General features: G+C 39.5%; 1 protein-coding gene across 1 annotated transcript; it reads left to right on the plus strand.

The window, feature by feature from the left end:
* On the plus strand, nucleotides 1-27,635 carry LOC140232094 (hepatocyte growth factor-regulated tyrosine kinase substrate-like). Its single transcript, XM_072312245.1, has 18 exons — nucleotides 1-43; nucleotides 3,333-3,417; nucleotides 4,356-4,431; nucleotides 5,452-5,544; nucleotides 6,041-6,161; nucleotides 6,795-6,847; nucleotides 8,044-8,112; nucleotides 8,768-8,892; nucleotides 9,998-10,094; nucleotides 12,654-12,749; nucleotides 15,456-15,527; nucleotides 16,327-16,368; nucleotides 17,943-18,110; nucleotides 18,806-19,016; nucleotides 19,712-19,884; nucleotides 20,457-20,592; nucleotides 22,137-22,234; nucleotides 23,501-27,635. Exons 1-18 carry the CDS (start codon nucleotides 1-3, stop codon nucleotides 24,203-24,205), a joined length of 2,463 nt encoding a protein of 820 aa, XP_072168346.1. The 3' UTR covers nucleotides 24,206-27,635.
* Nucleotides 27,636-28,000: the final 365 nt, after the last annotated feature.

Genomic DNA, 28,000 nt, shown 5'->3' on the forward strand with positions numbered 1-28,000 from the left:
ATGTTTGGGTCATCAGCTAAGAGCACTTACGACCGCAATGTCGGTAAGCAATTTAGAACCATGTTGATCATCAGCTGGTCATGTTGATGTAAACTACCAAAATACCATGTTAACCCATGTAAGGCATGTAACAAGTTAGACAGCCTATTCTATAGATCTAGATCTAGTTTAGATCTACTGGTAGCCGTAAAGTGTAGCTGAGGTGCGTAACAATGTAATTCTCTGTAGACTCTAGTCTAATCGTCTAATGTAGTATTTCTACCGGTATTATAGTAATTTATTCAGTAATCATCATATAGGCAATGCAATGGTACCTATCATCATCAGTGATCATATATTATGCTAGGCCACCTATACCTCCTCATATTATAGTTTGGTAGGCCTACCCTACGTAAAATTTAAGATTTACTAAAGATTATGCTATTAATGCTGTGTGGTTAGTATTGCCTAATGTTAGTATTGGTGTGTGTCTTCAATGTTGCTCAACTTTGAAGACACACACCATGCACCAATGTGAATATGAATGATTCAAATGAAGATTTTCGAGACTTTTTTTTTTCATGTAGGAATAGGATCTATTCACTATTGTAAAGTTTACTTGTATAACTATTGACCGATTCTGTGACGCGCTATGTGTATTTTTGGCATGGGCGCAGCCATAGTGGGTGTATCAGCTGACCCCCCCCCCCCCCTCCGCACTCCCCCACCCCTCTCCCTACATTAGCACGCGCGCAGAATGAAAAACTGCTTTAGCCAATAGGCGTCTCGTACTGAGTGCGCGAACCTTTGTTACAAGTGTGTGTAAACATGTTGCCCCGGGGTGGGGGAGAGCAGGGGGGGTCGGCTGATACACCCACTATGGCTGCGCCCTGTGCCGTAAAATGTCTGCTGCCCTCAACGAACCCGAATCGGTCAATAAGTGGCGCTAGTGTACTTTCGCACCTGTTTGTCAAATGACCTCTAAACATGCACAAACTCACCCTAGTTATTCAGTAACCTAAATACTTGCATCTGAGTGAGATTCAAGTCCAGTAGAAATGGAATTTTCACCATTTTGTCACTTATATACTTCTCGGAATAATCTCGATCGCAGCTTCTCGCTCGGCGATAACTGCGTTGCACCATGTACAAAACACACGGCAACGCAGCAGCGAGCACCACGATTAATCTGAATGTAGCTATCTCACAGTGTATAGTGACCATGGCAAGTTTTTCTATGGTGTCTTTAAAAAGATAATACTTTTCCACCTTTCTCTTGGCTTCTACCGAGTCGCGGCATAGCGATTTAGGATTGGGGTTGTTCATATTGTGTGTGTGTTTGTGTGTGTGTTTTGTTTTATGAATACAAAATTCTTGATTTACCTTAATTTACCATGATGTTGAATTAAGGTAAATCAAGAATTTTTTATTTGATATTGACAATGTAGAATTTATGTTGCTATAATTTAGTATACTAGTATCAGTGTTATTTTGCAATGAAATAATTTGTATATTAATGTTTATATGAAAAAGAAAGAAAAATAAAAGATTGACAAAGACAAAAAAGTTGTGTGTGTGTGTGTGTATGTTATTTGGTGTGAATGAAAGAAGATTGTGAAAATGTGGTAAGACAAGGGTGAAGAATATAAGGGAAAGTCTAGGAAAAGGGGGAAAGGAAATAAAAGAAAAGATACACTAGCAGGCTAGTGTATCAAAAAGTTAAACCCACAAAAAATAAAACGAAAGGTTTACAAAATGGAGAGTTCATTAAAAGAAAAGAGGAAAGCAATTACTACAAAGAAATACAAATTGAAAACAAAGATGAAATAAACCTGGATGAGAGCAAAGATGAATATGAAGACAAGAAAGAAAATATACAGATTGAAAAGAAAATAAAGTGGAAAAAAGAATTATTAGAACGACATGTAAGAAAAAGATTGGAGAGGATAGAGAGGAAAGGCCCTCGTAGTTGGAGGGAAAAACAACCCATGAAGGAAACAAAAAAACAGGCAGAAAGTAGGGCATACAGTTGAGTTAAAAAGGAAATTGAGAAAGATAGAGAAGAGAAAAATCACAAAGAAATGATTGCTAGGAAGGAAGGGGGAATACATTCTACCTGAAAATAAAAGAAGAAAAGAGAGAAAAGAAAGAGAACAGATATAAGTGACAGCATACACTCGTGCATGCGCTCATTCAACCGCCGCCATGAAGATACAACCGCTAACGGAAGACTTGGCCGAGGACAAGGAAAAAAAACCCCCAAATTTTAGCTTTTCAACGACACCATAGAAAAAGCCGCTGTGTCGCTACATTCATTGTGCTTGTGTACAGAGCAGAGCTATGCAGGGCAGCAATTCCAGTGAATAGCGATCAAGATTTTCCAATGATTTTCCGACACTTGTAAACGCTAAAAGTGTAAAAACTTAACGTATATTCGACTTTGGAGACTCAGATGGAAGTATTATAGGTTTCTGAATAACCAGGGTGAGTTTGTGCATGTTTGGAGGTCGTTTGACAAACAGGTGCGAAAGTACACTAGCGCCCTGTAAGTTGTAGCCATGGGCATTGATAGAATGTCTAGATTCTAGAGTGGTCTAGATTCTAATACAAAAAATAAAATAATGTTAAATGTTTAACCGTTAACGCGTTAGATCTAATGTTACATGTTGTAAATAACAATACTCGATCAATAGATACCTCTAGACCAATAGAATTATTCTGTAATTTAAACATTAACAGTTTGAAGTGGGTGGTGATTTAGGCTAATGAAATTGAGCAGGTAAACCAGTGCAGTGGCATACCATATTTTACCTTAGATCTAGTCAATCTTAAATTAAGTTTGACTTTGTGAAACACCCCCAGCTTGTCACTCCTACTTGTCTGCAACATTCAATCTGGAAGTGGAACCTACCCACCTTTTGGTGCTCGACCTGTCTTTCGAGCACTCTCTACATCATACACCATCATGTTGGTGTAATTGTGTCTAACATAGTAAATTACCAAATTCAAACACATTTGTACCTTTTGGCTTATAGCTCTTCCCGCCCACACAGAGATTTTTCACTTTGGGGGAAGGACATATTTTTTTTTCAATGAATGAATCTTTCTAGATTGTCATACATTGTATTTGTAGTGATGCATGTGGAATATATATCACCTGGATGATGATGGTGAAATAGAAATTATTTCTGCCAAATACAGCAATGCTAGAGTTCTTTGCTTGTGCAACAAGTCAGCTTAATGCAATGCACAATTTTGAAATACAGTAGACTCTGAATGTCTGTTTGACTGAATACGTTCATTAAAGGTCTGATTTGCAGCTTTTACCATCTACTCTATGTGTCTAATTGCAGAGAAGGCAACAAGTCATTTGCTTCTTGAACCAGACTGGGAGGCCACGCTGCAGATCTGCGATGCCATCAGACAGAAGGATGTCACGTAAGAAAAGTCCACAGAAAATTATGTGCACGGTTGAAAATACAAAATTACAGTATGGTCCATTGGTGAATCATATTGGGTTGTTAGGGTTAGGAGAGACTTGTATTTGAGTGAGATTATCCCTGCTGCGATAAGTTGCAATAACATGCCTTGCAGCTGTTAGATGATCATGCACAAAGTGGTAATGCAGCTTCTCAATGAAACAGTGCAGTAAAAAAATCGCACACCCCCTCACAAAAACCAAAACAAAACAATGGCTTTATGAGCAGATCTGACATGACAGGGAACATCTAGTGCAAATGGAGTAGTTTGATTTGCATTGATATGGTCCAAAAGAATCAGGAGTTATTGTACAATGCAATTTTTCAAGTGACTAATCCATCACTGCAAAACAAAGTGACCACATGTACTACTTTTGTATACTGTGCAGTTTAAAAAAATACCATACAATACAATCATGTTTGTTAATTCTAGATCCTTGATTAAATCAGTTTGAAATAACTTTGCTTAATTTTCCTGTCAGGCACACTGCTACAGATTTTGTACATTGTATCTCTGCAGACAGTGCTGTTTTCTTTTTTCATAAACCCTATTAAAAGAAATTAACTTGAATGATTTTCAATTTCATTTTTTTTTTTTCAATTTTCAAGGGAAATTATGTTTTGTGTCATTAGATGTTGATATTCCTCATTGTAAGGAAACAACATTCAAGTAATTTCCATGTCAGTGTCTTACTTCAAGCATCGTGGACTAAGTTTTACTGGTACGTAAATAGGGCGCGAACAGAGAAGACAGAATTCTGTAGTTACTAGTAGATGTAGGTCATTGGACAGATGATTTCATAGTAGCTGATTTGTTTTGTTGTACTTGTTTGAAGAATGAATATTTCTATTGCTTTTGATATTCAACTGCATTCTCTCCCATTGCTTATGAAACAGACCCAAGTATGCATTGGCTAACATGAGGAAGAAAATGTTTGACAAGAATCCAAGAGTGACTCTGTATGCCCTGCAGGTAAACCATCATCATTTTATGCAATCTTTTACTGTACAAGCTGTTATTTTCGCATGCAGATATTTTTTTTACAAATGAGGAGGTCGTAAACATTTTTGTGAGATGTTGTTTTCGCGAATTGACGCCAAGGCTAACGTAAATAAATCGTTAGGCTAGCGCATGGTGGCATTTTCACGTGTTGTTGATTTTGCGATCCAACTGTGATTCGTGAAATTTGCAAAAATTAAACCTTTTTGAAAATAACAGCTAATACAGCTTCAGTCTCCTCATAGACAATGGAACTCTTTTGTCCCTCGGATGTTAAATGGTGGTCCCATGTGTGAGTTATCCACGACTCACGCACATAAAAGATCCCACTTCATTCATTCATTTCAAAGAGCAGGGTGCCAACCCGGTGAAGTGGTCTCTCCCCCCCCCCCCCCCCCCATCCAACCACACACCATCCAGAAAATGGGCGAATGATGCTGACCCCTTGTTCCTTGCCACCAGCAACTAGCAATAGTCGGCAAACTATGTCAACCAGGCACATTGCACCATATACTTGAATAAATGAATAAAATCTTTATAAGCCAGTTGATTATCAGTGGTTGTCCTTGACAAGAGCAGAATGCCACTATCACAAAAACAGAAAGGATCATGATACTCATTCTTACAAATTAAGTCTTGAATTATAGCCTGACACAAATTAAAGTACTGCTCAAATGATTCCTCACTGAACATAATATTACAGGCAGAAGGTTGAAGCCATTTGGTATGTTTTGCTTTAGTGTAACCTACAGTGTATTAATGAAAGAACAATAGCTTGAGATGCCAAAATGCAAGATTACTTTTGTTCTGTAATCTTTGTTCAGCTAAACCCAAATCTATAGCAAATTTATCAATCAAATCACAAACATGCCAGTGTCAGAATGATTCTCTCCTGTGCCTTTTGACATCCATGTTTTGAAAGTGATGCGAGATTCAGCCAGGCAAGCAAGGAGTACATTCTCACACTCTTTGGACCTTGTTTATACCTATCAGGTGCTGGAGTCTTGTGTGAAGAACTGTGGTACTGGTATCCACGAGGAGGTCGCCACGCCCCAGTTTATGGACGATATGAAGGAACTGGCAAGTGTGAGTAATAGTTATCCAATGGTCATTTATTTTCAACTTTTGCAGAATTTCTGTCCAGGATCATACACTATGTTTTCTGTGAATACCCAGAGGTTTTAAATGCTGCTTGGGTGCTGTTGTTGTTGTTGTTGCTTTTTTAAAAAGACTTGGTAGCCGCAATGCTTTTCTCCACCAAGCTTTGTGGTTGGGTATTCGTGAGGATGTTGAATATTGGAGTAGAGCTAGATTTAGCATGTGTTCTTCAAGTGGTCGCATCCAAGTAAGAATGCTTCCAAGAAAGGGTTGTGAAACATTGAGAGCACTGCATAAAGATGCAAAGATGTCCTGTCAGATGTCTTATTCTTGTTGTTATATTTTCCATGAAGTAATGAGTGTGGTTGCAGTACCGAATATGATTATGATGATTATTTCTTTTATTATCTTTTTTTATCATTGTTATTATGATTATTGTTTTGATACGTTCAGATATGTTTCTATATTTTTCTTCTTCTTCCAGTCTTCCAATGAAGCTGTGAAATCCAAGACCCTGGAGCTACTCCAGGCCTGGGCCCATGCCTTCAGGAATGAACCCAGTCTGAAGATAGTCTGTGATACCTTTAGTCAGCTGAAGGCAGAAGGTAGACAGTTGTTGTACAGCTAATATTGAAAGGACAATGTCGTGAATAGCAGTCTTTTAAACTTCATCAGAGAAATGGAAAAATGTATGCTACCTTCAGCCAAGTGAAGGCAAGAGTCAGATGTTATCAGAATGGCAGTGCTACTAAGATCGATCAAAGGAAAAGAGAAAATTGCTGAATTTCTCGTGCGGTTTATATATTGCTTGCCTGCCAGGTGAAAAGAACTTTGTTTTTGAAAAGAAATTAATTAGATATTTGCAGGAATATTCCTTGGATTATCTATTCTTTGTTACTAAAAAATATGATATTTGTGTTACCTCTGTAAACAATTCATGATATACATGCAATGGATTTTGGAATTAGCATATTAGATATCAAATATAGTGTTGATAAACTGTTACTTGTCTTTATTTTCCTCCTTGACATGCTTTGAACAGGATCAGAATTTATGATTTCAGTTTATTCATGTCACCTGGAAAAGCAAATTTGTCCAAACAAGATGTTATGAATGCAGACAACAATTTATTCACAAGGATCAAATGGTGAGAAGGAATATTTAACTTAAGTCATTCTCTTGTATGGCTAGTGGTCTGTCTCTTTACCAAATCTATGCCTTCTTGTTTTGCATTACAGGTCACACATTCCCTCAGCTGAAAGAAAGTGATGCCATGTTTGTGGCTGAGAAGGTGAGGGCAATTCAGAAAATCTCATTTGTGATATGATGCTATTTTTCTTTTATATGCATGTCTTTAATTAATTTACTCACAAAATGCATACATATACATATTGGTTTGTACATGGAATAATCATTCCTGTGTCATATACATTAATATGAGTGCATCGTTTTAAGCTACTCAAAGCTTGACTGGGATGTCCAGTAGATATAACATGTACATATGTGTACACAAGCAGAATATCTCTTCTTCTTTTTTTTTTCTTTTTTTTTTTAAACTTGCAAACAGTGGTCAGTTGAGGTATTTGTGAAGTTCCCCTAGAATGCTGACCAAACTCACCATTTCTTAGATCATTTAGGACACTTTGAAGGTAGCCTTGTGTCTTTTGTATTTGTTTCAAGTCTTTTTTTTATTTTTCATTTTTTTTAATAAAGATTTTCTCCTTGGAAGTTGATGGAGCATACGTTAATGGCTGTTCCTTCCTAATGAATCTAGATTTAGTCAGCACCTATTACAAGTGACTGTACACATAACCACCAAATTTTAAACCATACCATATCAAGTTCTCTCAAAGTTTTAGAAATTCTCCATTAGCAATTGTACACACTGAAAGGTATGTAACAGCTTGCATATATCATAATTATTGAAGTCCATTTCTGGAAAATCGATGATCTCACACTGCTCATCTCTGTCACAAAAAAGCAGGATCTTCTTTTTAATGAATGTTTATGTATCTATCCACCCTGTTCCTGTGCTCACAAGCTCAATATAAGAACATCATCCTGGTAAGAAGGAGGTTTCCTTCTAATGAATTGCCAGTCATTTCTCCTCTGTGGTGTTTTCTTTGGCTCATGCATTTTTTCTACACCTGGCGTGTAGGCCCCAGTATGATGTTCAATTGTGCTCAAGCTTTTCACTACACACGGTTTGTAGGCCCCAGACAATATGGCATTCACTTTTGCTCATGCTTTTAATTTCTCTATTTTCAGACAATATGGTGTTCACTATTGCTTTTGCTTTTAATTTCTCTATCATCAAACAATTTGGTGTTAACCTTTGCTTGAGATTTTCTTTACACCTGGCATACAGGCCCCAGACAATATGTTGCTCACTTTTGCTTGTGCTTTTCCTTTCACTTGGGGGGTTGACCCTAGACAATATAAAGGTGTTCACTTCTGCCCATGCCCTTCTCTGCACCTCACCTACAGGCCCCAGACTGGGTGGAGGGGGAGCGTTGCTACACCTGTCGGACAGAGTTTGGACTGATGCAGAGACAGGTGAGTGTGTGGTTGGCTGCATTTTATCTGCTCGTTAATGAGCAAGACTCCATAACCCTAGTTTGCAGGCACAAAGCCTTCCAGTTGTTGGTTGTATAAAGGGGGTCTGCGCCAAGACTACTACATGCACCGCTGGCACTTTCCCATAGGCCCTGTACTGTAGCTTCTCCAAACAAGAGGCTGCAGTGCCATCACTGGTGCATGTAGTAGTCTTGGTGCAGACTCCTTTATGACCAACAAGGGTTTGTGCCTGCAAACTACCATAACACCATGGAGGACCAGCTAGTAGAGCTGAACATGGGCCATCCAGCCCTCTTGTCAGATTGAATATGAAAACAAATGACTGAAAGAATAAACAAATGGATGAACCAGAGGGTGTACTTTTTGGTTTCTGTAAAGAGAAATAAAAAGTTGCAGTTCCTTACTCTCTCTTTGTGTGAAATGCATGTAGGAAAACTGAAATGAACTGAAATTTGCATATTTGTGGAATATATATTTGACTAACATGCCATAACAGGAGGACATCAAATCTTTATAAGACTTGTATTAAAAATTCACCGTAAAGTACAGTACAAACAAATGTTTTAACCTATGGTCAGCCATAACCAATTTCTACGGTTTGTTTATTGCTCTCTGTTTGCATTGTTCCTGTCAGCATCACTGCCGTCACTGTGGCCAGGTGTTTTGTGGGAAATGCTCCTCCAAATCCTGCACTATCCCCAAGTTTGGTATCGAGAAGCCGGTGCGGGTCTGTGACACCTGCCATGACAAGCTCCAGGGGTATGATACATGTCCATGATCAAGGCTGTATTCAGATCAGTGTGTGGTCTGGTTTCTGGTGTGCGATAAGGGTGCTCTGGTGTACGTTGATGTGTAGTGTACAGGGAATAATTTTCCGACTCAAATTTGATTAGCAATTTCAGCTGATGAATATTATTTTAAATAGTATTCTGTACACTTCTATGGAAAAAAACTGCTACACAAAAGTTAATTTGTGTAGCAGTAGTATAAAAATGCATAGCGAATTGCGATGCGATACCAGGAAAATTATTCCCTGGTGTATGTGTATGGTGTTAACTGAGATGTGTGTAATTTGTTTGATATTGTCTAGAATGGTGCACTGTGGTGTATTTTGTAAGTACATGTATTGTGTCTTAGAGTTTGTTTGTTTGTTTGTTTGTTTGTTTGTTTTTTAAATTCCAGAGTTGTGGTGTAGTAGTATTGTACTGGTACATAGTGAAATGTATTGAGTTATGCCATAATATATTGATAATTTTATGGAGTACATGGAACAGACATGCATGTTTTGTGATATGAGAAAGGGAACGAGAAAGAGGTCCTAGATTGAATGGCTTTTTGTGACATTTGGAACAGAAGATGGGAGGAGAATGAATGGATAGAGATGAAGAGAAGGATTGAAAAACATGATGTCCCGCAAAGATTTGCTTGATTTAACTCATGAATCAATGAGACACTAGGTTCTCATTTGTTGTTAAAGGTGATATACACGCATGTCTCATAGTGTTAGATGAATATACTGCAGTGATATTGATTTGTACCAAAACTATTGTTCGTAAATGACTCATACACGTATGAATGCAAGATTTGAAGGTTTTATTTTAGATTTTTATTAGGTTTTTTATTTGATCATGGAGATTTTCCATTTTATGGACAGTAGATGAAATGAAAAGAAAAGTGTTTCTGTTACTTTTTCCTACTCATTTTGTAATGATAATTGCCAATAAATCAACATGACATGAAGACAGAAATTAGGGAAGACAAGAAATTCTTGTTGTGTCAATATGAGTATGAATCTGAAATATTTCTCTCTGGTGATCTCTTTTCCTGGTTTCAGGAAAGCTGGGAGCGGAGGGAGCGGAGGGAGCGGAGGGAGCGGAGGAAGCAGTGGCGCCAAGCCAGGTAACAAGGAGAGTGACCTCCCTGACGAATACCTGAACAGCCCCCTCTCTCAGCAATCTCAGGTAAACTGACAATTTTGTGCGGAAGTTTTGTTTGTAGTCGTGGTTTATTGCCACTTGGTTTGATATCAGATAGTCTACTTTCCACTTCATCTAACTCCACTATAGCTAAATTCATTTGGTCTACTATCAATTTCGAGTAATGCCCATTTGGTCCAATCCTCACTTGGTATAATGTCCAGTTTAGCTAATTATCATTTTGTCTAATAACGAGATGGTCTAACTGCAATTTTGTCTCCTTGGATTATTTTCCTATTTTGTCTAATAAACTGTATCATAGACAAAATGGGCATAGCCCATATGGAAGTAGACCAACTGGTAATGAGGCTGAGTGTCAATTGGACTAAATGGTCATTAGACGAACTGGTTGTAGACGAAATGGAATTAGACCATATGGGTTGAGACTAGATGGCTATTGGACGAAGTGGGAGTAGACCAAGTGATAGATCACCGTTGTCGTTTCATTTTGTTTTGTGATGTGTTTTGTTGTTGTTTTTGTTGTTGCTGTTGTTGCTTTGGTCAATTTATGTGGAATTCATTCAGGGAAGTCCGAGTATGGTTTGAGTGAACCACTTGTGAAATTGCTGCATCCCTCTTACGTTCCATGCTATTCTAATAAAAACAAACAAACAAAAGCATCCTGTTCTGAGAATGAGGCATTGACTACAATTGAATACGTGAATATAAAAACAACCCAAGTCCAAATTTGGCTATTGTCTTTGGAGACCCTTTATGAAGTCATGAAAAGATAGATAATCAGTCAAGTGACTGTTTTACATGCAAGTTTGTATACACGTATATAACGTTCCAATAACTGAAAGAAAAAACTAAAAACTTTACAAAGTCATCTATTTATTTCTATTTTTTCGAAATTTTCTCTAATGGACCTAGGTCGTTCTTATTTTCAGATATTCAGTTGCTTGAAAAACAGATTTTTCATGAGTAACTAACAGAGAGAAAGAACAATAGCAAAAAAAAAGAACTATGTCCTTAGATTTTACTCCTACAGTTAAACTCGCCTAAGTCGACATCGCATATGTCGAATAATCGCGCAAGTCGATGATTTTAAAAAGTCGCGATTTTTTCCCATTGACTTACGTGTATTAATTCACTCACAAGTCAAATTTTGTAAGTCGAATACTCGCCTGAGTCGATGAAATTTCAAGAACACTTTCACGGAAAAACCATTAAATTCACTGTGCCTAAGTCGAATGAGATTTTATTGTGCAATAAATCACTGTCAAAATCACGAGACGCCAGTTTTTGTTTGCATAAGAACTAGCCCGACCAGACAGGTGACAAAAAAATGATCTAAAGTATCAAAATTCAAAGCGATCGTATGTGATTGTTGAACTCTCTTCATGTTTGGAGGTCCGCTGGTACAGTCCTGTCGCGCTAGGGCTACGTACGTACAGCGACTGTGCGTACAGCGACTGGGCTGTGTATAGTCTGTGTATGTTTGCAGTCTGCGCTGTGCAGTGGATGGATGAAGCTGCTGAATTTTCAAAGCGGAAAGTAGGGGGAACGTTACGGGCGCGGGTAAATCAGAATTACACCTCTACACGCATTTCAACCCACGGTATGGTAAACTGGAATCAATCACTGCTCAAATATCGTTCATATTCACTTCCCCAAGGTTTAACAAGGGTGTAAAGTAATCGGACCTGTGCCAATACTAATGCACTGTCCATGCAAAGTTAGCCGCCGCCCTGCCAGGCGACCCATGCTGCGGCACACCTCTCCAGCTCTCGGCTCCAGAGTAGACAACATACATGTACATTTGTGTCATAATGTACGTGTGGTGTAACTGTTGTTAAGTCGATTGTTTTCAACTTACGCACAAGTCGAAAATCGCCTAAGTCGATGTGTTTTGCTCAGTCCCGAGAAGATCGACTTATGTGAGTTTAAAGGCATGATTTACCATTTGCAGATGCAACAAAAACCCAGCACTAGTGCTTTAAAATAGTTCTAAAATGTGAGTTAGGGATAGTAACAACCACTGTAAAAATTTGAATCCATATAATCGATGTTAAGTGTCATTACACACACAAAATAATAACAACAGTTATAATAAAATGTTTCCAGACTAAACCGTCTACAGTTACGGTTTATTGAGAAAAACACTGATATCTCCTTACATTTTAGGCTTTACTGACAAAATTTTATATGGTCTGATGTTTTGTGATATAACAGACCTACTCATATGCATCAAATGTGATATTTTAAAAATGTTTGAAATCACTGCTCCCAAAGGTAAACTGGACCTTTAACTGTAATTCCTTTCAATACTTAAGCATTTTAAGGCTGCAATAAAACAGATGGGGGAAAAAGTGTCAATTTCTGCACCGGTGTTACCTAGACCAGTCATTGAATTGCTATGACCTGCTGACATTGATTGTCTTGACTTGAAATTTCAACTCATCAATTCCTGATTGACAGCTACAGTGATACTTTTGTGTGGTGTACAGTTGAGTGCTGTTGCCCCTTAAGGGATGGGGGAAAAAGTATTACACCACAACCTTTGACCTATGCTCCTTTTTCTCTCTCTCTCTCTCACCATAGCTCCCTCCCCAGCGCAATGATTTGGACTTGCAAGAGGAGGAGGAGCTCCAGCTAGCCATGGCCCTCTCTCTGGACGAGGCCCAGAACAAGCATCTGGTAAGCGCACTCTCTCTCTCTCTCTCTCTCTCTCACCCTCTATCTCGCTCTCTCTTCGGTATATGCCATATATTTAGCAAGTCTAATTCTTAGCAACTTTATGTTGTTGGTTTTTATGCCTCCGCAACGAAGTGGCCGGAGGCATTATGTTTTCGGGTCGTCCGTCCGTCCGTCCGTCCGTCCGTCCGTGTTTTTGTCGATATCTCAAGAACTGTGTGGTGGTTTTACATCAAACTTGGTATGAGGGTATATCCTTGGGGGATAATACTTTGTGTGGATTTTAGGGTCACAGGGTCAAAGGTCAAAGGTCACAGGTTATTTTGTGGAAAAAAAAAATTTGAAATTTCATGTTTTTCTCCATATCTCGCAAATGGTTCAAGGTATCTTCATGGAACTTAGTATATATGCTTGTACCGATGGGCAGTGATTATCTAGGGAAGGTGGGGGGTCATGGGTCAAAGGTCAGGGGGTCAAAGGTCAAGGTCAACTCCTCAAAATATCACTACATTCCTTAAAATGCAATATGCCTGAAGGTTTTTTTTTTTTAAAACTTGATGTATGGCATGTATTACCCAATATATATTTTTGGGGAAGTTCCTTGCCAAAAGGTCAAAGGTCAAAAGGTCATGAAACTTACATATTTATGCATGTTCAACCTAACGGTGATTCTTTTTTGAAATGTGAGGTCAAAGGTCAAAGGCCAGGTTTAGATAATGCTATTTTCCCATTTGATACTGAAATCATAATTTTTCTCAATACCTTGAAAATTACTCAATGCATAAACTTAAAAAAGGGTCAAAAGTCAAGTAAAAATCATCAGTTCCCCAAATACCTGCACTCTGACATTTTAATCATTCATCCAATTGAACCTAGTTCTAGGAAAGTGAACATTCAGCACATTTGTGGCAAACCTGTCATTTTAATATTTTGCCAGTTGTGTGAAACTGTCATCACACATTGTCAAGACATTGTACTATAGACCTATTAGGAGAACCATGCATTATGGCGGAGGCATATCAGTCGCCGTAGCGATATATCTAGTTTTTTTTTTTGTGTGTATGTGTTAATTAGGACTTCCCTACAATTTTGTGAGTGCTTGAATTAGAGATCGGGGAGTACAGTAATGAAAGGAGAAATGTATATGTGTATGTTGAATGCACATTGAGATCAGAGTCAATATTTTCACTGATTTGCGAATACATGAACTTGGTTTCGTCTTGGTTTTCAAAAATTTGACAGGTACAGCTGTAGGATATCCCTGAATATTCATACTTTCAGTCATAAGAACTTCCCGGACACACAAAAGATTGAAACAACAATCCCCCCCCCCCCCCCCAAATAATTAAAAGAAGCATACCATAGTGCAACACCAGTCTGAATAAGAAATTATGAAAGTTGTGATGCATTATGATAATCATTTTATTCCTTTGTTATAATTGATATGGCAATTACATCTAGTTCCCCAAAATGAGATTTGTTGAATCTGTGCTTAACCAAAGCAGACTTCATACGTTGTAGTTTGTCCTTTTTTTTTTTTAGTTTTTAAACTCTGCCATTATATGTTCAGAAAGTGAACTTTGCCCACAATATTGTTTGCTTTTGAAATATTTACTCCTTGCCGCATCCTCTTAATGCAAATCGAAAGTAATTTCAGTGAAAGAGGTTTGACGTTGTTGCAGGCATGATTGAAAACTCTGCAGTGCATATTTGGACAAACTTGTTTGATCAGAGCAAAACAGCTATGAGTACATGGCTTGCGACTTGGCGAGAGAGTCAGTATCACATGCCGTTTTCTGTAGTGTAAGGTGCACTCTTGAGCCTTGGACTTTGGACAGATGATGGTGGTTCATTGAATGTACACAATTGTCTGCAGCATGCAGCAAATTGGAAGCCCAGGGTCACTACTTGAGGTAGAGTGATCCACAGTCATATGATTATAGAGGTACCAGTTTACATGCTTGTATGTGGATGGTTGCAACTAAATGTTGGGGAGGAAGGAAACCTTGGACAGTGTTAGTTATTTTCTTTCCCCATGCCCTCCAAGCTTCCACAGTTCAAAATGTTGCATGCTGAAAGCCTTATGCACAAATCTGAAAGCAGGGCCTTTAGGACACAATTCAGAATTGTATACCTATTAATGAGCACTCCCAAGTTTCCATGAAGCTTCATAAGCAGATAAGATTGTTGTCTGAGTAACATTTGTCAAGTTACATACAGTACACGCCTGATTTGCTTGCATTTTAAATTAAAATTCCCCTCAAATATATTTTCTATTTCTTGCTGATGTCTGGAAGTTCTTTCTTTATCAAACGTGTTCAAGTGCTCTTACATTATGACTGTGAATAGCTTTTTGTAACTTGACTACCAGGTACTACTATGTCTATAATCATTTAAGCTTTCCTGAACTATGTTGTATGAGACTCCCACAGGACACTGCAAATAATAATTTACTTTGTACATGTACAGTATGTATGATGCTGACATTCTCTTGTTACCCTGATACACCAAGTACTAGCACCTGAACTTAATTTCAAAAGAGCAAATGCTGTGGTCTATGAGATAAACTTGAATGTGCTGTGCAGTTGACCCCTTTGCATGTTAAGTGATGTGGGTTGACTGAATGATGGTCTTTGTGATATTCATTTAAACTTGATCGGTTACTGCTATTGTTATTTTCTGTTTCTATATATTTTTGTTTTTTAATAGATTAAAGGAAAGTCTGGTTCCAGTGTGTCTTCTGCGCCCATGTCGAGCCCTACTCCAGCCTACAACACTGGGGTATGTATTGCATGCCATACCTTAGATAGGGGAATGTATGTACTGACAACTCTGTCACACAGTATGTACAGAGGGAACCTTGTTATGAAGAGGTCCCCAAAACCTTGACAATTACCTTGTTATATCAGGTTTCTCACTATACGCGGTTTGTGAACAGAAAAATATAAAGATTTAGGACCAGCAAAATCATCTTGATATAAGAGGATTTTCCGACCACTTTATGACAAAATTCACCTGTTAATATAGCAAATTGAAGAATCTCATTGGGTCAATATGGATTGCCAGACTAAAATGAAGTATGTTGCCAATGTGGGCGTGCACTGTCTGTTAGAAATAGATGCTGGATGAAGACCTTTTGTGTCATTCTTGTGAAAGAAAAAATGATGCTGAAGTAAAAGTTATTGTACAGGATTAGTCCTACGTGAGATTTGCCGGAGCAAATCATTTGATCAGTAAAATTTGGAGTGTAAAGGCACAAGTATAATATCAGTTCCGACAAGTGCATTGTCTGTAAATCAACTGATGTGACATTCTATAGAGACCTCAACTACTGTCTGGGTCACATGACCTCGACAACACTTTCTCAGTATTTTGCATTATGTGTGCAATATTTTGTTCCCGAATTTGTCGAGTGATATAAACTTTTCGTTCCTCATGAGAAGTGTAATTATATCCCTTAAATTCCTTGAGCAGAGGCATGGAAAAGCTGTATCATTATCATTCCATACGTTGAGGTTGATCTGTTACGTCATTTTAAAAAAAACATGTCTTTCTGTCTTTTCTTTCTTTATCCTTTAAGGTGTCTTCTGCTCCAGCCCCTGAGCCGGAGTTGGATCCTGAGGTATCTTTATTATTTCGGTGATTTCCAGTCTAATAGAGAAATTGATTTCTTGGTATTGTTGTTAATTTAAGATTCCTCTAGTAGGTGTAGCATTTTTAGCGAGAAGTTTAGGCCTGGCTTTATTAGCTCACCTGAGCCAAAGGCTCAAGTGAGCTATTGCGATCGCCCTTCGTCCGGCGTCCGGCGTCCGGCGTCCGGCGTGCGTCGTGCGTAAACTTTTTACATTTTCATCTTCTTCTTGAAAACCCCAACACCAATTTTCATCAAACTTGGCAGGTAGCATCCCTAGGGGGTTAGGAACTCAATTTGTTAAAATGGGCACCATGCCCCACCCAGGGGGCCCCCAGGGGGCCCAAATGCCCCCAAATTAAGGAATCTGTAAAAATCTTCTTCTCCAGAACCAGAAGTGATAGAGCTAAGTTAATACTATGAGTTTGTCCATTGATGACTGTAGTTTCCAGTTTGTTCATGGCCGAATCAGGGGTGCCCCCCTTGGGACCCAGGGGAGGGGGTGGGGAAGGGTTCTAATGGGGCCAAAATTGTACATTTTCATCTTCTTCTTGAGAACCCCATGACCCATTTTCACCAAACTTGGCAGGTAGCATCCCTAGGGGGTTAGGAACTCAATTTGTTAAAGTGGGCACCATGCCCCACCCAGGGGGCCCCCAGGGGGGCCCAAACCCCCAAAATGAAGGAATCTTTAAAAATCTTCTCTAGAATCAGAAGTTATAGAGGTAAGATAATGCTATGAGTGAGTACATTAATGACTGTATTTTCAAGTTTGTTCATAGGAGATCAAGGGGTGCCCCTCTTGGGGGCAGGGGGGGGGGGGGGGTGGTTTGGTTGGGAAGGTCCAAATGGGGACCTGAATTGTACATTTTCATCTGCTTCCTGAAAACCTCATGATGTATTTTCGTCAAACTTGGCAGGTAGCATCCCTAGGGGGTCAGGATCTCAATTTATAAAAATGGGCACCATGCCCCACCCAGAGGGCCCCAGGGGGCCCCAATTCCCCCAAATTAAGGAATCTTAAAAAATTTGGGCCCTTATTGTACAGTTTCATCTTCTACTTGAGAATGCCTGGTCAAATTTTGGTAGAGCTGTAAATAATTTAGATTAGTGACTGCGTGAAAGGTGAACTTGCGATACTCAGGTGAGCGCTAGACCCGCGGGTCTCTTGTTTTCTTTTACTGCATCCTTTTCATAGAGTATCACAGATTACACCCTCATCTGTAGTTTTAAATTGTAAAGATGCAATTTTTTTTTTTTTCTGCTGACCCTGTACATGCTTGTTACAAAATATTGATTCTGCTGTGCACTTTTTTCCCCCAAAGAAGTTTATAAACTCCTTTGGTATCAAATGATTTACCGGTAGTGAAATTCCAAATTCTGAAAATTTTGCTATAATACATTTGTCAATGTTTATGATCATTCACATAGACTAACACTACAAGATCTCTATATCCAATTTGATAGTTTCTGTAGTATAGTTTGTGTGTTGCAAATTCGGTATGCCTCTAATTTGTGACATTTGACTGATGGAGATGTGGCCTTCTGCCTCTGCGCTTCCACAGCTGGCCCGCTACCTGAACCGATCCTACTGGGAGCAGAAGCAGGAGGAGAACCGCGGCACCATGCCCTCCGCCCCGACGGGAGGGGCTGATGTTGTCCCAGCAACGGCCCCACCCCTTTCTCAATCCACCTCGTCCCAGCCCATGTATGCTCAGGTCAAGACTTTTGAGGTAACATTACCACAGTCATTGAAATCAATTTGTGATCAGACAAAGAAGAAATGTGCCATTTGGAGAGCTTCATATCTTGATAGTTCTTTCAAATGAATGTGATTCATGTCAGATATATATGTCACTAGTAGAAAATACTTAGAGACATTTTATCATCCTCTCTAAATGCTGCAAATTTCATTCTTGAGATTACTTTTTGTGATACGTCATTGTGTAGAGGATGATGTAAAGAAAATATGTTGGCTGCTTCAGTGTGTATAGCTTGGGCTATTCCAGTGGTAATGTTTAAATTATTTGCAGTTTTGCAAATATTTCGATTAGAAATGTGGCAAAATTTGCACGGTGATGTTCAAACTCTGTATCGGTATCATGTAGAATTAAGATCTGGAGAGCCAAACATCTGTTTTTTTTTAAATCAAACTTTCATGTTGTTTTCCTTCTTAATTACCAATTCCCACATTTTGTCCTACCCAACCCCATGAAAAGTTGGACTCCAAAGCAGAGTGATGGAGTAAAGTGTGTGCCTTTCATGTTAATTGTGCATGAGTGGGATGCACATTTCCAGTACATAATATTTGCAACTCTTTGTGAATTGGTATAACTGCAGTATCAATGATAATTGCAGAGTCATATGATCAATATGTTTGAGTGTTCCTTGTCTGTATCTCTGATTGATGTCTCGTGTAAAATGACAGGAAACGCAGAACGGAGCTGTGGAACCGGAATACGAGGAGTTCATGCGCAACATGTCGAGCAGCATCGACGTCCTCGTCAACCGCATGAAGAGTGACTCCTCCCGTGGTCGCAGCATTGCCAGCGACACCACGGTGCAGGGCCTCTTCCAAGTTCTCTCCAGCATGCACCCCAGGCTCATCAAGATCCTCCAGGAGAAGGAGGAGAAAAGAGGTGAAGAGATGATGATGCTGATGATGATGGCGATGGTGATGGTGATGGTGATGATGATGATGATTGTGATAATGCTGATGATGATGTTGATGTTGACGATGAAGGTGATGCTAATGATTAGTTAGGCTAGTAATCAGGAGGAGGATGATGACTGTGATAAAGTAGTGATTATGATTAGTGATGATGGTGGTGATGATTTTGAGTATAATGATGGTGGTGATTATGGGTAAGTGGTTTTTATGATATTGATCATGTTGATAACAGTGATGATAACAAGGAAGAAGAAATGGGGGTAAAGGCAGAGGATGCAGTCTTGACAGATGACAGTGAGAAGTATGGAGATTGACTGGTGGTGGAAATGATATTAGAATTTGACAATCGATAAAAGTTATCAAAGTTCAATTTCTGTGTTTTCATTTATGGTTTTGAGCATCCATATTTCATTGGGGTTTTTTCATGATATTAATTTGGCAGGTCATTAAATTATTCTAGTGTAGATGCTTATGATGATTTAGTCATTCCCAACAGAAAAAAAAAAATCTGAAATTCTTTTTTTTTGCATTACATCATCTGCAAGTTTTACCACATTTTCCATTGGAGCACTTCTGCAAACCTGCATGCACATTGATGTTACAAAAAAAAAACCCACAACAACAATATACTATATCATCCTATTTCTGGTTTTTGTCTTCCAGCTCAAATGGAGGGCCTCCAAGACAAGCTGGCCCAGATCCGAGATGCGCGAGAGGCCCTGGATGCACTGCGGGAGGAGCACCGGGAGAAGCTGCGTCGTGAGGCGGAGGAGGCGGAGCGCCAGCGCCAGATCCAGATGGCCCAGAAGCTGGAGATCATGAGACGCAAGAAGCAGGCAAGTCGTGGAGAGCAACTTCAGGGGTTATATGTTATTTTTCCCCAAGCGTGAAGGACAAGCTATGTTGTAGGGAGCGTTTGAATACATTAAAACAGTACTCAAAACTAGTGGATTCACATAACCCTGGGTGACTCAAATTTAATGTTTGGCAATCATAGGTGATCTTTTCCTTCATTCTTGTTGCCCAGCCAGAAAAACGTGTATCATGCAGTTTGGCAATATCTGTGTTATTATAAGCTTTCTACGCCCATGGTTTTCTGAAATCATTTTGCCTTTAAAATATGCTAGTTTGCAATTGGTGGACTAAAATGGAGAAAGGTCTGTGAAATGATTACTTTCAGTCATCATTGTGAGTACTTGTGTTGTAGACTTATATTTTGCTGTTTGTGACACCACAATGTGCATATATCTGTACATCTCCTAGATTTCTATGGTTGCCTCAAAGTGGCAACTAAGCCATGAAGTTAGTTTTCTGTCAGCATTCAGACCACAGAATTTTGTTGATTTTTTAGCTGATCAAGAGATTGAGGTCAGATGGTCACATTGGTACTGTTCCTCCTTCTCAACAGGAGATGCTTCAGTTCCAGCAGCAGCAAGCCCTGCTACGGATGCAGGAGAAGGAGCGAGAGAGGCAGATGTGGCTGGAGCAGCAGAAACAGCAGCAGCAGATGAGGCAGATCCAGTACACCTACGGCATGCAGCAAGGTGCGTTACCCCCACTGCGGTGCTATGCCCAGTCTCTTACCCTGTGTCATACCCAGTTGGGGGAAGGCATCACCAAGCCCACGTCCCCAGCCTCCTTTGGTCTATCCAGACCTTGTCTCATTTGTGTTTTGTTAGTACGATGGTGAAAGAACTTCCTAGTCATGTTGAATGCAAGCATGTTGGAGTTTAATCCTCTATATGCTGAGGCACTTTCTTAGATTGCCAGCCTTTTCACCAGCATTCTCAAATCCTTCCAAACTTGACCTTGTAGTAAAGTTAGCAAGCCCACTCAGGTGTCGCAGTGTGCCTCAGTCCAAGGCTATGGTGACACAACAGGGCTCAGGGGAATTAATAGGTAATCTATGATCATTGACAATAAGTTTCCAGACGCCTGTACCAATCAGGGAAGAAAGCACCCCAGGGTGCGTACCAATTGGCGAACAAAGCACAGGAAGGATTAATGCTGGTATCGTTCAGAGTCGGCTAATGCTTATCTGCTTTCCATCCTGCAAGTTCAAGGTATCAAACTTTATGAGGACTATTGGTGATATATCAAAGGTGAAGAGAGAGAATGGTAGAGTTAGAGGGTTAGGAAAAAAAAAAGAAGAGAAGAAAGAACAGATTTCACAATGTATGTGGCTCCTGCAAAGTCTTTGTGTAAGCATGCAATCTGGAAGTCTGGAGGGATTCCTTGTGCATTCATAAAATCTAAGTGTAAAGACTAAATCAAGCAGAGACGTCCACGAGGTTTCTATTTCTCTGCTTTCAATGGTCCAGTTGAGATATGTTAGGTGTTGCATGTGCATTTGTAACCCTTTCAGGCTCGCCATCCTAAAATCTCGTGGGCACTCTGTGACTGTATGTAGGCATGTTACCCATGGGACTGAAGGAGTTAAACTAGAGTTATGCTAAGGACTATATCCATGAAACATATTAAAGGGGCATTCCAGACGATTTTCAGAATTTCACATCATGTAGCACATACATGTAAATTGACAGCTCCATGTATGGATTCATGGAATTTATTGTGGTCCTTGAGCACAGAAACCAATAAACTGAAAATCTTATACATATTACACTGAATGGTGTTGATGACATCAGAGCCTCACATATTTCAGAAATGTAGTAGTGTGATTCCATTACAATACCGCTTGCTCAACAAGTTCACCCATGAAGAATCTATGCATGCCTTTTTCTTTTGTTCTGCTTCCTTGAGCCCCAATTCATGCATTCTTATGGTGAGGCTGCCATGTCATCATCCTTGTTCATAAAATTTGTTATAAATTTAGAAAACATTCTCATTCCTCATCCCAATCATGATAAATTCTGAAACTCTGTACTCAGTTAAACTAATTTATAGTTGTTCAAATGTAAAAGTCTGAAAATCATCCAGAGGTCGCCTTTAACATATAGCAGCTGTACTGTTTTGAGTATTTCCATCCCCTCTATTTTTAGCTTCTTTCTCAGTGTTTGATAACTGTTCTCTTATTCTGTGAGTTTTGCTGACGGGAGTAATATGTTTTCTCCGTCCATGCTGTTTGTAGGTATGGGCCAGCCTGGAATGATGCCACCTGGAGGCATGGTACCGGGGGCAGGTGGAGTTCAGCAGGGACCACCTGGCCAGTATGGGCAGCCACCACAGGTATGGCTTACAGAGGATTTTAGAACAACTACCCCCATGGTAGAACAGTTACCCTCTTGACAGCTACCCAGAGGACTTACCCCCAAGGACAATCATTTGGAGGACTATTACTCCCTTCTCCCCTCCCCCAACAACTACCCCCCCCCCCACAAGAACAATTACTCCCCAGAATAATCCCCCCCCCCCCACCAATACAGACACACAAGAACAATTACTGCCACATAGTTGGGGATGTAATTGTTCTCTTAAAAAGGGGGTACAGGTAATTGTCTTAAGAGGATTAGTTGTCAAGGTGCATACATGTAGTTGTCTTGAAAGAGATGGGGATATTTGGGGGTACTTTTCCTTGGGGTATTCAACTGTCCTGGGACCAATTGTAATGGGGGGTAATTGTCCCAGGGTTAGTTGTCAGGGGGTAATTATGGTGGGAGGTATGTGGTTTTTGCTCGGGGGATAGTTGTCCAGATGCACTCACACAGGGATGGGAAGCCATAATTGCCTTGTGCTCATATTGAGACTGTAGGAGTGATGACCAAAATCACAATGGTGTACTTTAGGTGGTTATCAGCATGCACATCTAACACTATCTGTCAATAGATAGATATCAGTTAGTCCCCCTAAACCCAGTTGTACTAGCTTGGCCTTCATTTCTATTCTAGCTTTACTATGCTTGATGAGGTTTCCAGCAGGGGGAATAACCAAAACCTAATGAAAATGAACTTAGGAGAACATTCATGATTAAATCAAATTCATGGTTTATATCTAGTCCATGAACAAGCATGAAAGGGCATACAGTTGTACTTTGCATGTAGGAATGTCAGCATGCATTCACTGTTATACATGTCTGTAATGCAATTGAAACTTGCACTGTCCACGGACTTGATTAATACTAGTTTTGTGAATTCTCTTCTGAATGTAATCAAATTTCCGTAAACAGATTGTTAATACTTAATGAAAAAGAGACAGAATATACCATATATAGAACTTTTTATTTGAGGTACCAAATCCACCCTACCAACTTTAAATTTTCCCCTTTTATAGTTTTTGTTTGTTTGTTTGTTTGTTTGCTTGCTTGCTTGCTTGGTATGTGCATTGCTTGGTATGTGCATGTTGGCGAAGGCACTGCATTTACTGGTTTGTCAATTTTAGCAGTTTTACGAGAGCTACCACTGCAAGTGAATTGATGCAAGCTGTATGAGTCTTCTTGTATTGTAGACAACATAATCAGTGTAGTGAATGAGATGTCATTCTTTCATGTGTTTTCAGTATGGGTCCCCTTCACACGCCCCTTATGGTATGGCTCCTCCCCCTTCTGGCTACCCCGGGGGCCCTCCACCGGTAACCACACAGATGGACGGTGGCCAGCCCACCACACAGACACCACAACTTGGCTACAACCAGGCACCTGCAGGCTACCAGCTTCCACACCAGCAGCAACAACAGGTGCCACCCCAGCAGCAGCCGTACCAGCCCCCAATGGGTGGCGGTGGGTATCCCTCGGGGCAGTACGGCGCACCTCCCAGCATGCCACCGCAGCAACACGGGGCATCAATGCAGCAGCAACAGCAGGCCAGTATGCCCCCCAGCCAAGCCTACTCGCCACTGTCATCACTCGACTATCCACAGCAGCAACAGCCACCACATCCGCCACAACAGCAACAGCAGCAGCAGCCGCAGCAGCAGCCGCCTAGCAATCCATACAACATGCAAGCCATGACTGGTGCACTGCCCCCTGGTCAGATGCCACCACCCCCTGGTCAGATGCCACCACAGCAGCAACAGGGGCAGTATGCCCCACCACAGCAGCAACCACAGCAGCAATATGCACCACAGGGGCAGCAGATGATGGGATCGCCCAGCATGCAGATGGTACCACCAGGCATGCAACCCCCGCCACAGCAGCAGCAACAAGTCCAACAACCCCCACAACCAGACCAAGCGCAAGAAGCAACCCTCATTTCATTTGAGTAGATCTGTCTATTGTCGTATAATGTTTACGTGTCTGTATATCACTAACTTTCTTTATTAAGTTGTCTCTTACCTTGTAGCATTATGATTGTCAACTCCAAGTAAAACAAATGATCACAACATTATCGTTCCTTGAAGACATAATCATGAATATGAGATGATTATTGGTATCAACCAATTGTTCATGAACAAACCTACTTAGTGGTTTCTCATCAAGAATGTTTCATTACCTGTAGTACCTATTGCAATGGAATTTACAGTGCAAAACCCTTTTAGTATAGCTAGTTTCAAAATACAGCTATTGTCTCTGTTGAATAACATGAACTTTGCAGAGAATGATTTGGTTGCTGCTTATTCTTGTTCCTGTGCATCCATGACTGCTAAATTTATGAGAGGTCATCAGCCATGTTCAATGTAATGTTTTGATGACTTTAAGCCATGCAGTGCTACACTTTTGTTTTTTGATAACATTATAGATGCCAAAAACTTAAAAGTTAGCTCTTACTGCCTTCCTCTTTTTGCCTTTGGTGTTGTTGTTGTTGGTTTTTTTTCTGATGGCAAAGGTACAATCCACCATCACATCTATGTGAAAGGTCAAGCACTTTTGTGTTCAAACTAGAACCTCGCAAGTTTGTGATGCAACTATGCATCGCACCATTTTATCCCCTCAAATGTTAATGATAAAGAGCTGTCATCTTCAGTCAGTGGATTGGTCTACCCTGGTATCTGCCAAAGTTGCATTGTTTTCTCTGCTCTGCAGCCATTCAAGTCAAACCAGTTAGATGTCTGTGTAAACACAAAGACATCATATGTTTGTGTTTTTTAAATCCATCGTGAAATCCAAACATGTGAGATCCATACATCTATAGCTCCTGTGAGATTTACATGTGCCATTATTAAAGGTGTGGTATACTTATATACTTGATTATACTGTATCGACATGACATGTTTTGAAGACAACATTCTCTTACAGACTTGGGGTGGTATTCTGAAAATCTTCCTAAGTTTCTTCCTAAGTTTCTTCCTAAGTCAGAAACTTAGGAAGTGCCTAGGAAAGACAAAATTGGTATTCTGAAATTTCTTCCTAGGCACTTCTTAATGCAAATTAGGCCATCCTTATCCCCACCCACGTCCTTTCCTAAGCCAATACAAAATGCCGTATCATAAGGAACTAACCAATGACAATCGCATATTACTATGACGTAGGGTCAAATACACGAGTGCGTGGCATGTCCCCTTTCTCACGCTCATTTCGCGCATCAAAGTACATGTGCGCGCAATGACTGACAAGCGCGCCTATCACGATGCTTGCAGTTTGCTATCCTTAACAACGTACTTAGGACAGGGGTGGAGCTTTCCTAAATATTTTCCTAAAATTCTTTCCTAAGTGCATTCTAGAATACCAACTTCTTCCTAAGTCAGAAATTTGCATATTCCCGCCCCCTTCCTAAGTTTCTTCCTAAGTCTACTCATGAAGAAACTTAGGAAGATTTTCAGAATACCACTGAGGAAGAAATCCTGACTTAGGAAGAAATTTCTTCCTAGGAAGGATTTCAGAATACCACCCTTGGTGTCAGTCTATTTCTTGGCGTTAGATCTGGGGGCAGAGATGTGAAAATGTTGAAAGTATGCATTAATGAAATAGTGAAAGGATTTATTTAAGATATCAGATATCAGTTTTGTTGGAGATTATCTCTCTTTCCTTTTAGAAGGAAAAATATCAAAGTAATGCATATTCAGAAACACATACCGCGGTATGTGTGTATGGGCAGTAGAGCGTATTGTTATAGTAGCTGCGCAATATAAATGTCCTTTACCATTCTTATTATTATGTTTGCTCTATTGTAGCAGTACAAACGTGGGTTGCCCAGACCTGAGGTGTATTAGTGTAGTGTGGGATTTCAATTTCTCAGAATCATGCATCTTGTATGAATGATGTCACAAACAGGAGACGGGATTTGCAATATTTACTCTTGGTCGTTGTGGACGAAAATAATATTAAAGCAAAGAGCTTATCATAATAAAACAGTCTGATGCCAGTCTTATTTATTCATTGTTATATCAGACGTGAATCCCAATTCTACCAATGTGAGGTGAAAGACTCGTATTTGCTTCAAGTTCAATAATGTTCAGTTCCACAGGAGCCACTATCATATAGATTGTAACAGCATTGAGTGACTGCAGATTAATTTGTTTTATTGCAGATTTCAAGGAGCTGGTTAAAGGGATGGTATAGTATTGGTTGAGGAGGATTCAGCCTTTAACTTTTTGCAAGATACTTAGAAACCACTTTATGAAGTAAAAAAAAAAGAAATGTTAAAGAGCATAAGAGTCTAAGAGGAATCAAAGTTCATTTGATAAAAATCAATTTTGAAGTGGCTCAGGTATTCAAAAACAAAGTAAAAGAAAGTGATCTCATTAAAGGGTGGGTCCCACCTTTTATCAGGATTGCTGGGTTTTGAATATCTCAGCAAGTACAAAAACAACTGTTATCAAATTAACTTTGAATTCCTTGTAGAATTATAAGCCCATTCATAATTTATATGAGGTTTTTCATTATCTCAAAAAGTTGTCGTCAAAAAACGTTGAAAACCTGTATCCCCATCTCGGCCGAAACTGTATCGTCCCTTTTTAACACCTGATTCCCATTCATTTAATTTAATTTATTTCCAAATTCTCATTAAAATGCAAAGAAGAGCAAAGGTGAGAACATTACATTAATTGGATTACAAATGTCCCCCCCCCCCCCCAAAAAAAAAAAAAAAAAAGGAAAAGAAAAGAGATTCTTCACATCAAGAAAGAGTGAGAGAAAAAAATATAGAATTCTAAGAGAGAATATCGTCTGTTGAGAATGAGAAGGGCGCTAAGTGGTCATGAACACTATGGGTTTAGTGGCAACTTAACGCCCTTATCGTTCTCAGCGGACGATATGGAGGAGCCAGCAGCAGAGACCATTGGCTTTTCTATGTATGGGCTCCCACTTGAGATTTTTATTATATTTTGAAATATACTTAAAACTGAGAAACAGGCAAACTATGGTGGAAAAATGAAACATGCTCCAGACAATGAATAACAATTATATTAAATTTATAGTGAATACTGATGCTGTCATCTCTCAATAAGGAGCCAGCAGCAGAGACCATTGGCTTTTCTATGTATGGGCTCCCACTTGAGATTTTTATTATATTTTGAAATATACTTAAAACTGAGAAACAGGCAAACTATGGTGGAAAAATGAAACATGCTCCAGACAATGAATAACAATTATGTTAAATTTATAGTGAATACTGATGCTGTCATCTCTCAATAAACCCATCAAGCTCGAGGGTAATTTGGATGGAGAAATTAACATCGTTACCTGTACTGTGCACCCTGTTGTGACCAAAAAAAAAAATAGGTGAAACTGGTTTTAAGTCATTAAATATGCACAAAAATCAGGGGAAAATATACACAAATTTGTTTGTTTTTGTGTTTTTTAAGCAGAGACATTAGGTTTGATATGTTCTGTGTGTGTGTGTGTGTGTGTGTGTGTGTGTGTGTGTGTGGGCGTGTGCGTCTACGTGTATGTGTGTAAGTGTGCGTGTGTGTGGGTTGTTATTGCATGAACAATACAATTCATAGAGACACACAATGTATAAATATTTATGGACGAGGTACACTGGAAAAGAAGAGACCGCCTATGGCAAAATTAAAATTTAGGCTGCTTCTAGAGCACAAATCATACGAGGAACAGGCAAGAAAGAGGTATACACTACATTATGTTTATACATATTAATAATTTTGTAAATTTGATGCATA

The sequence above is a fragment of the Diadema setosum genome, chromosome 8, assembly GCF_964275005.1.
Source record: "Diadema setosum chromosome 8, eeDiaSeto1, whole genome shotgun sequence".
NCBI lineage: Eukaryota > Metazoa > Echinodermata > Echinoidea > Diadematoida > Diadematidae > Diadema > Diadema setosum.

Coding starts and splice junctions, on each gene's coding strand:
- LOC140232094 (XM_072312245.1), top strand. CDS start 1: ATGTTTGGGTCATCAGCTAAGAGCACTTACGACCGCAATGTCG. Junction 44..3,332: donor CACTTACGACCGCAATGTCG/GTAAGCAATTTA, acceptor GTCTAATTGCAG/AGAAGGCAACAAGTCATTTG. Junction 15,528..16,326: donor CTCCAGCCTACAACACTGGG/GTATGTATTGCA, acceptor TTATCCTTTAAG/GTGTCTTCTGCTCCAGCCCC.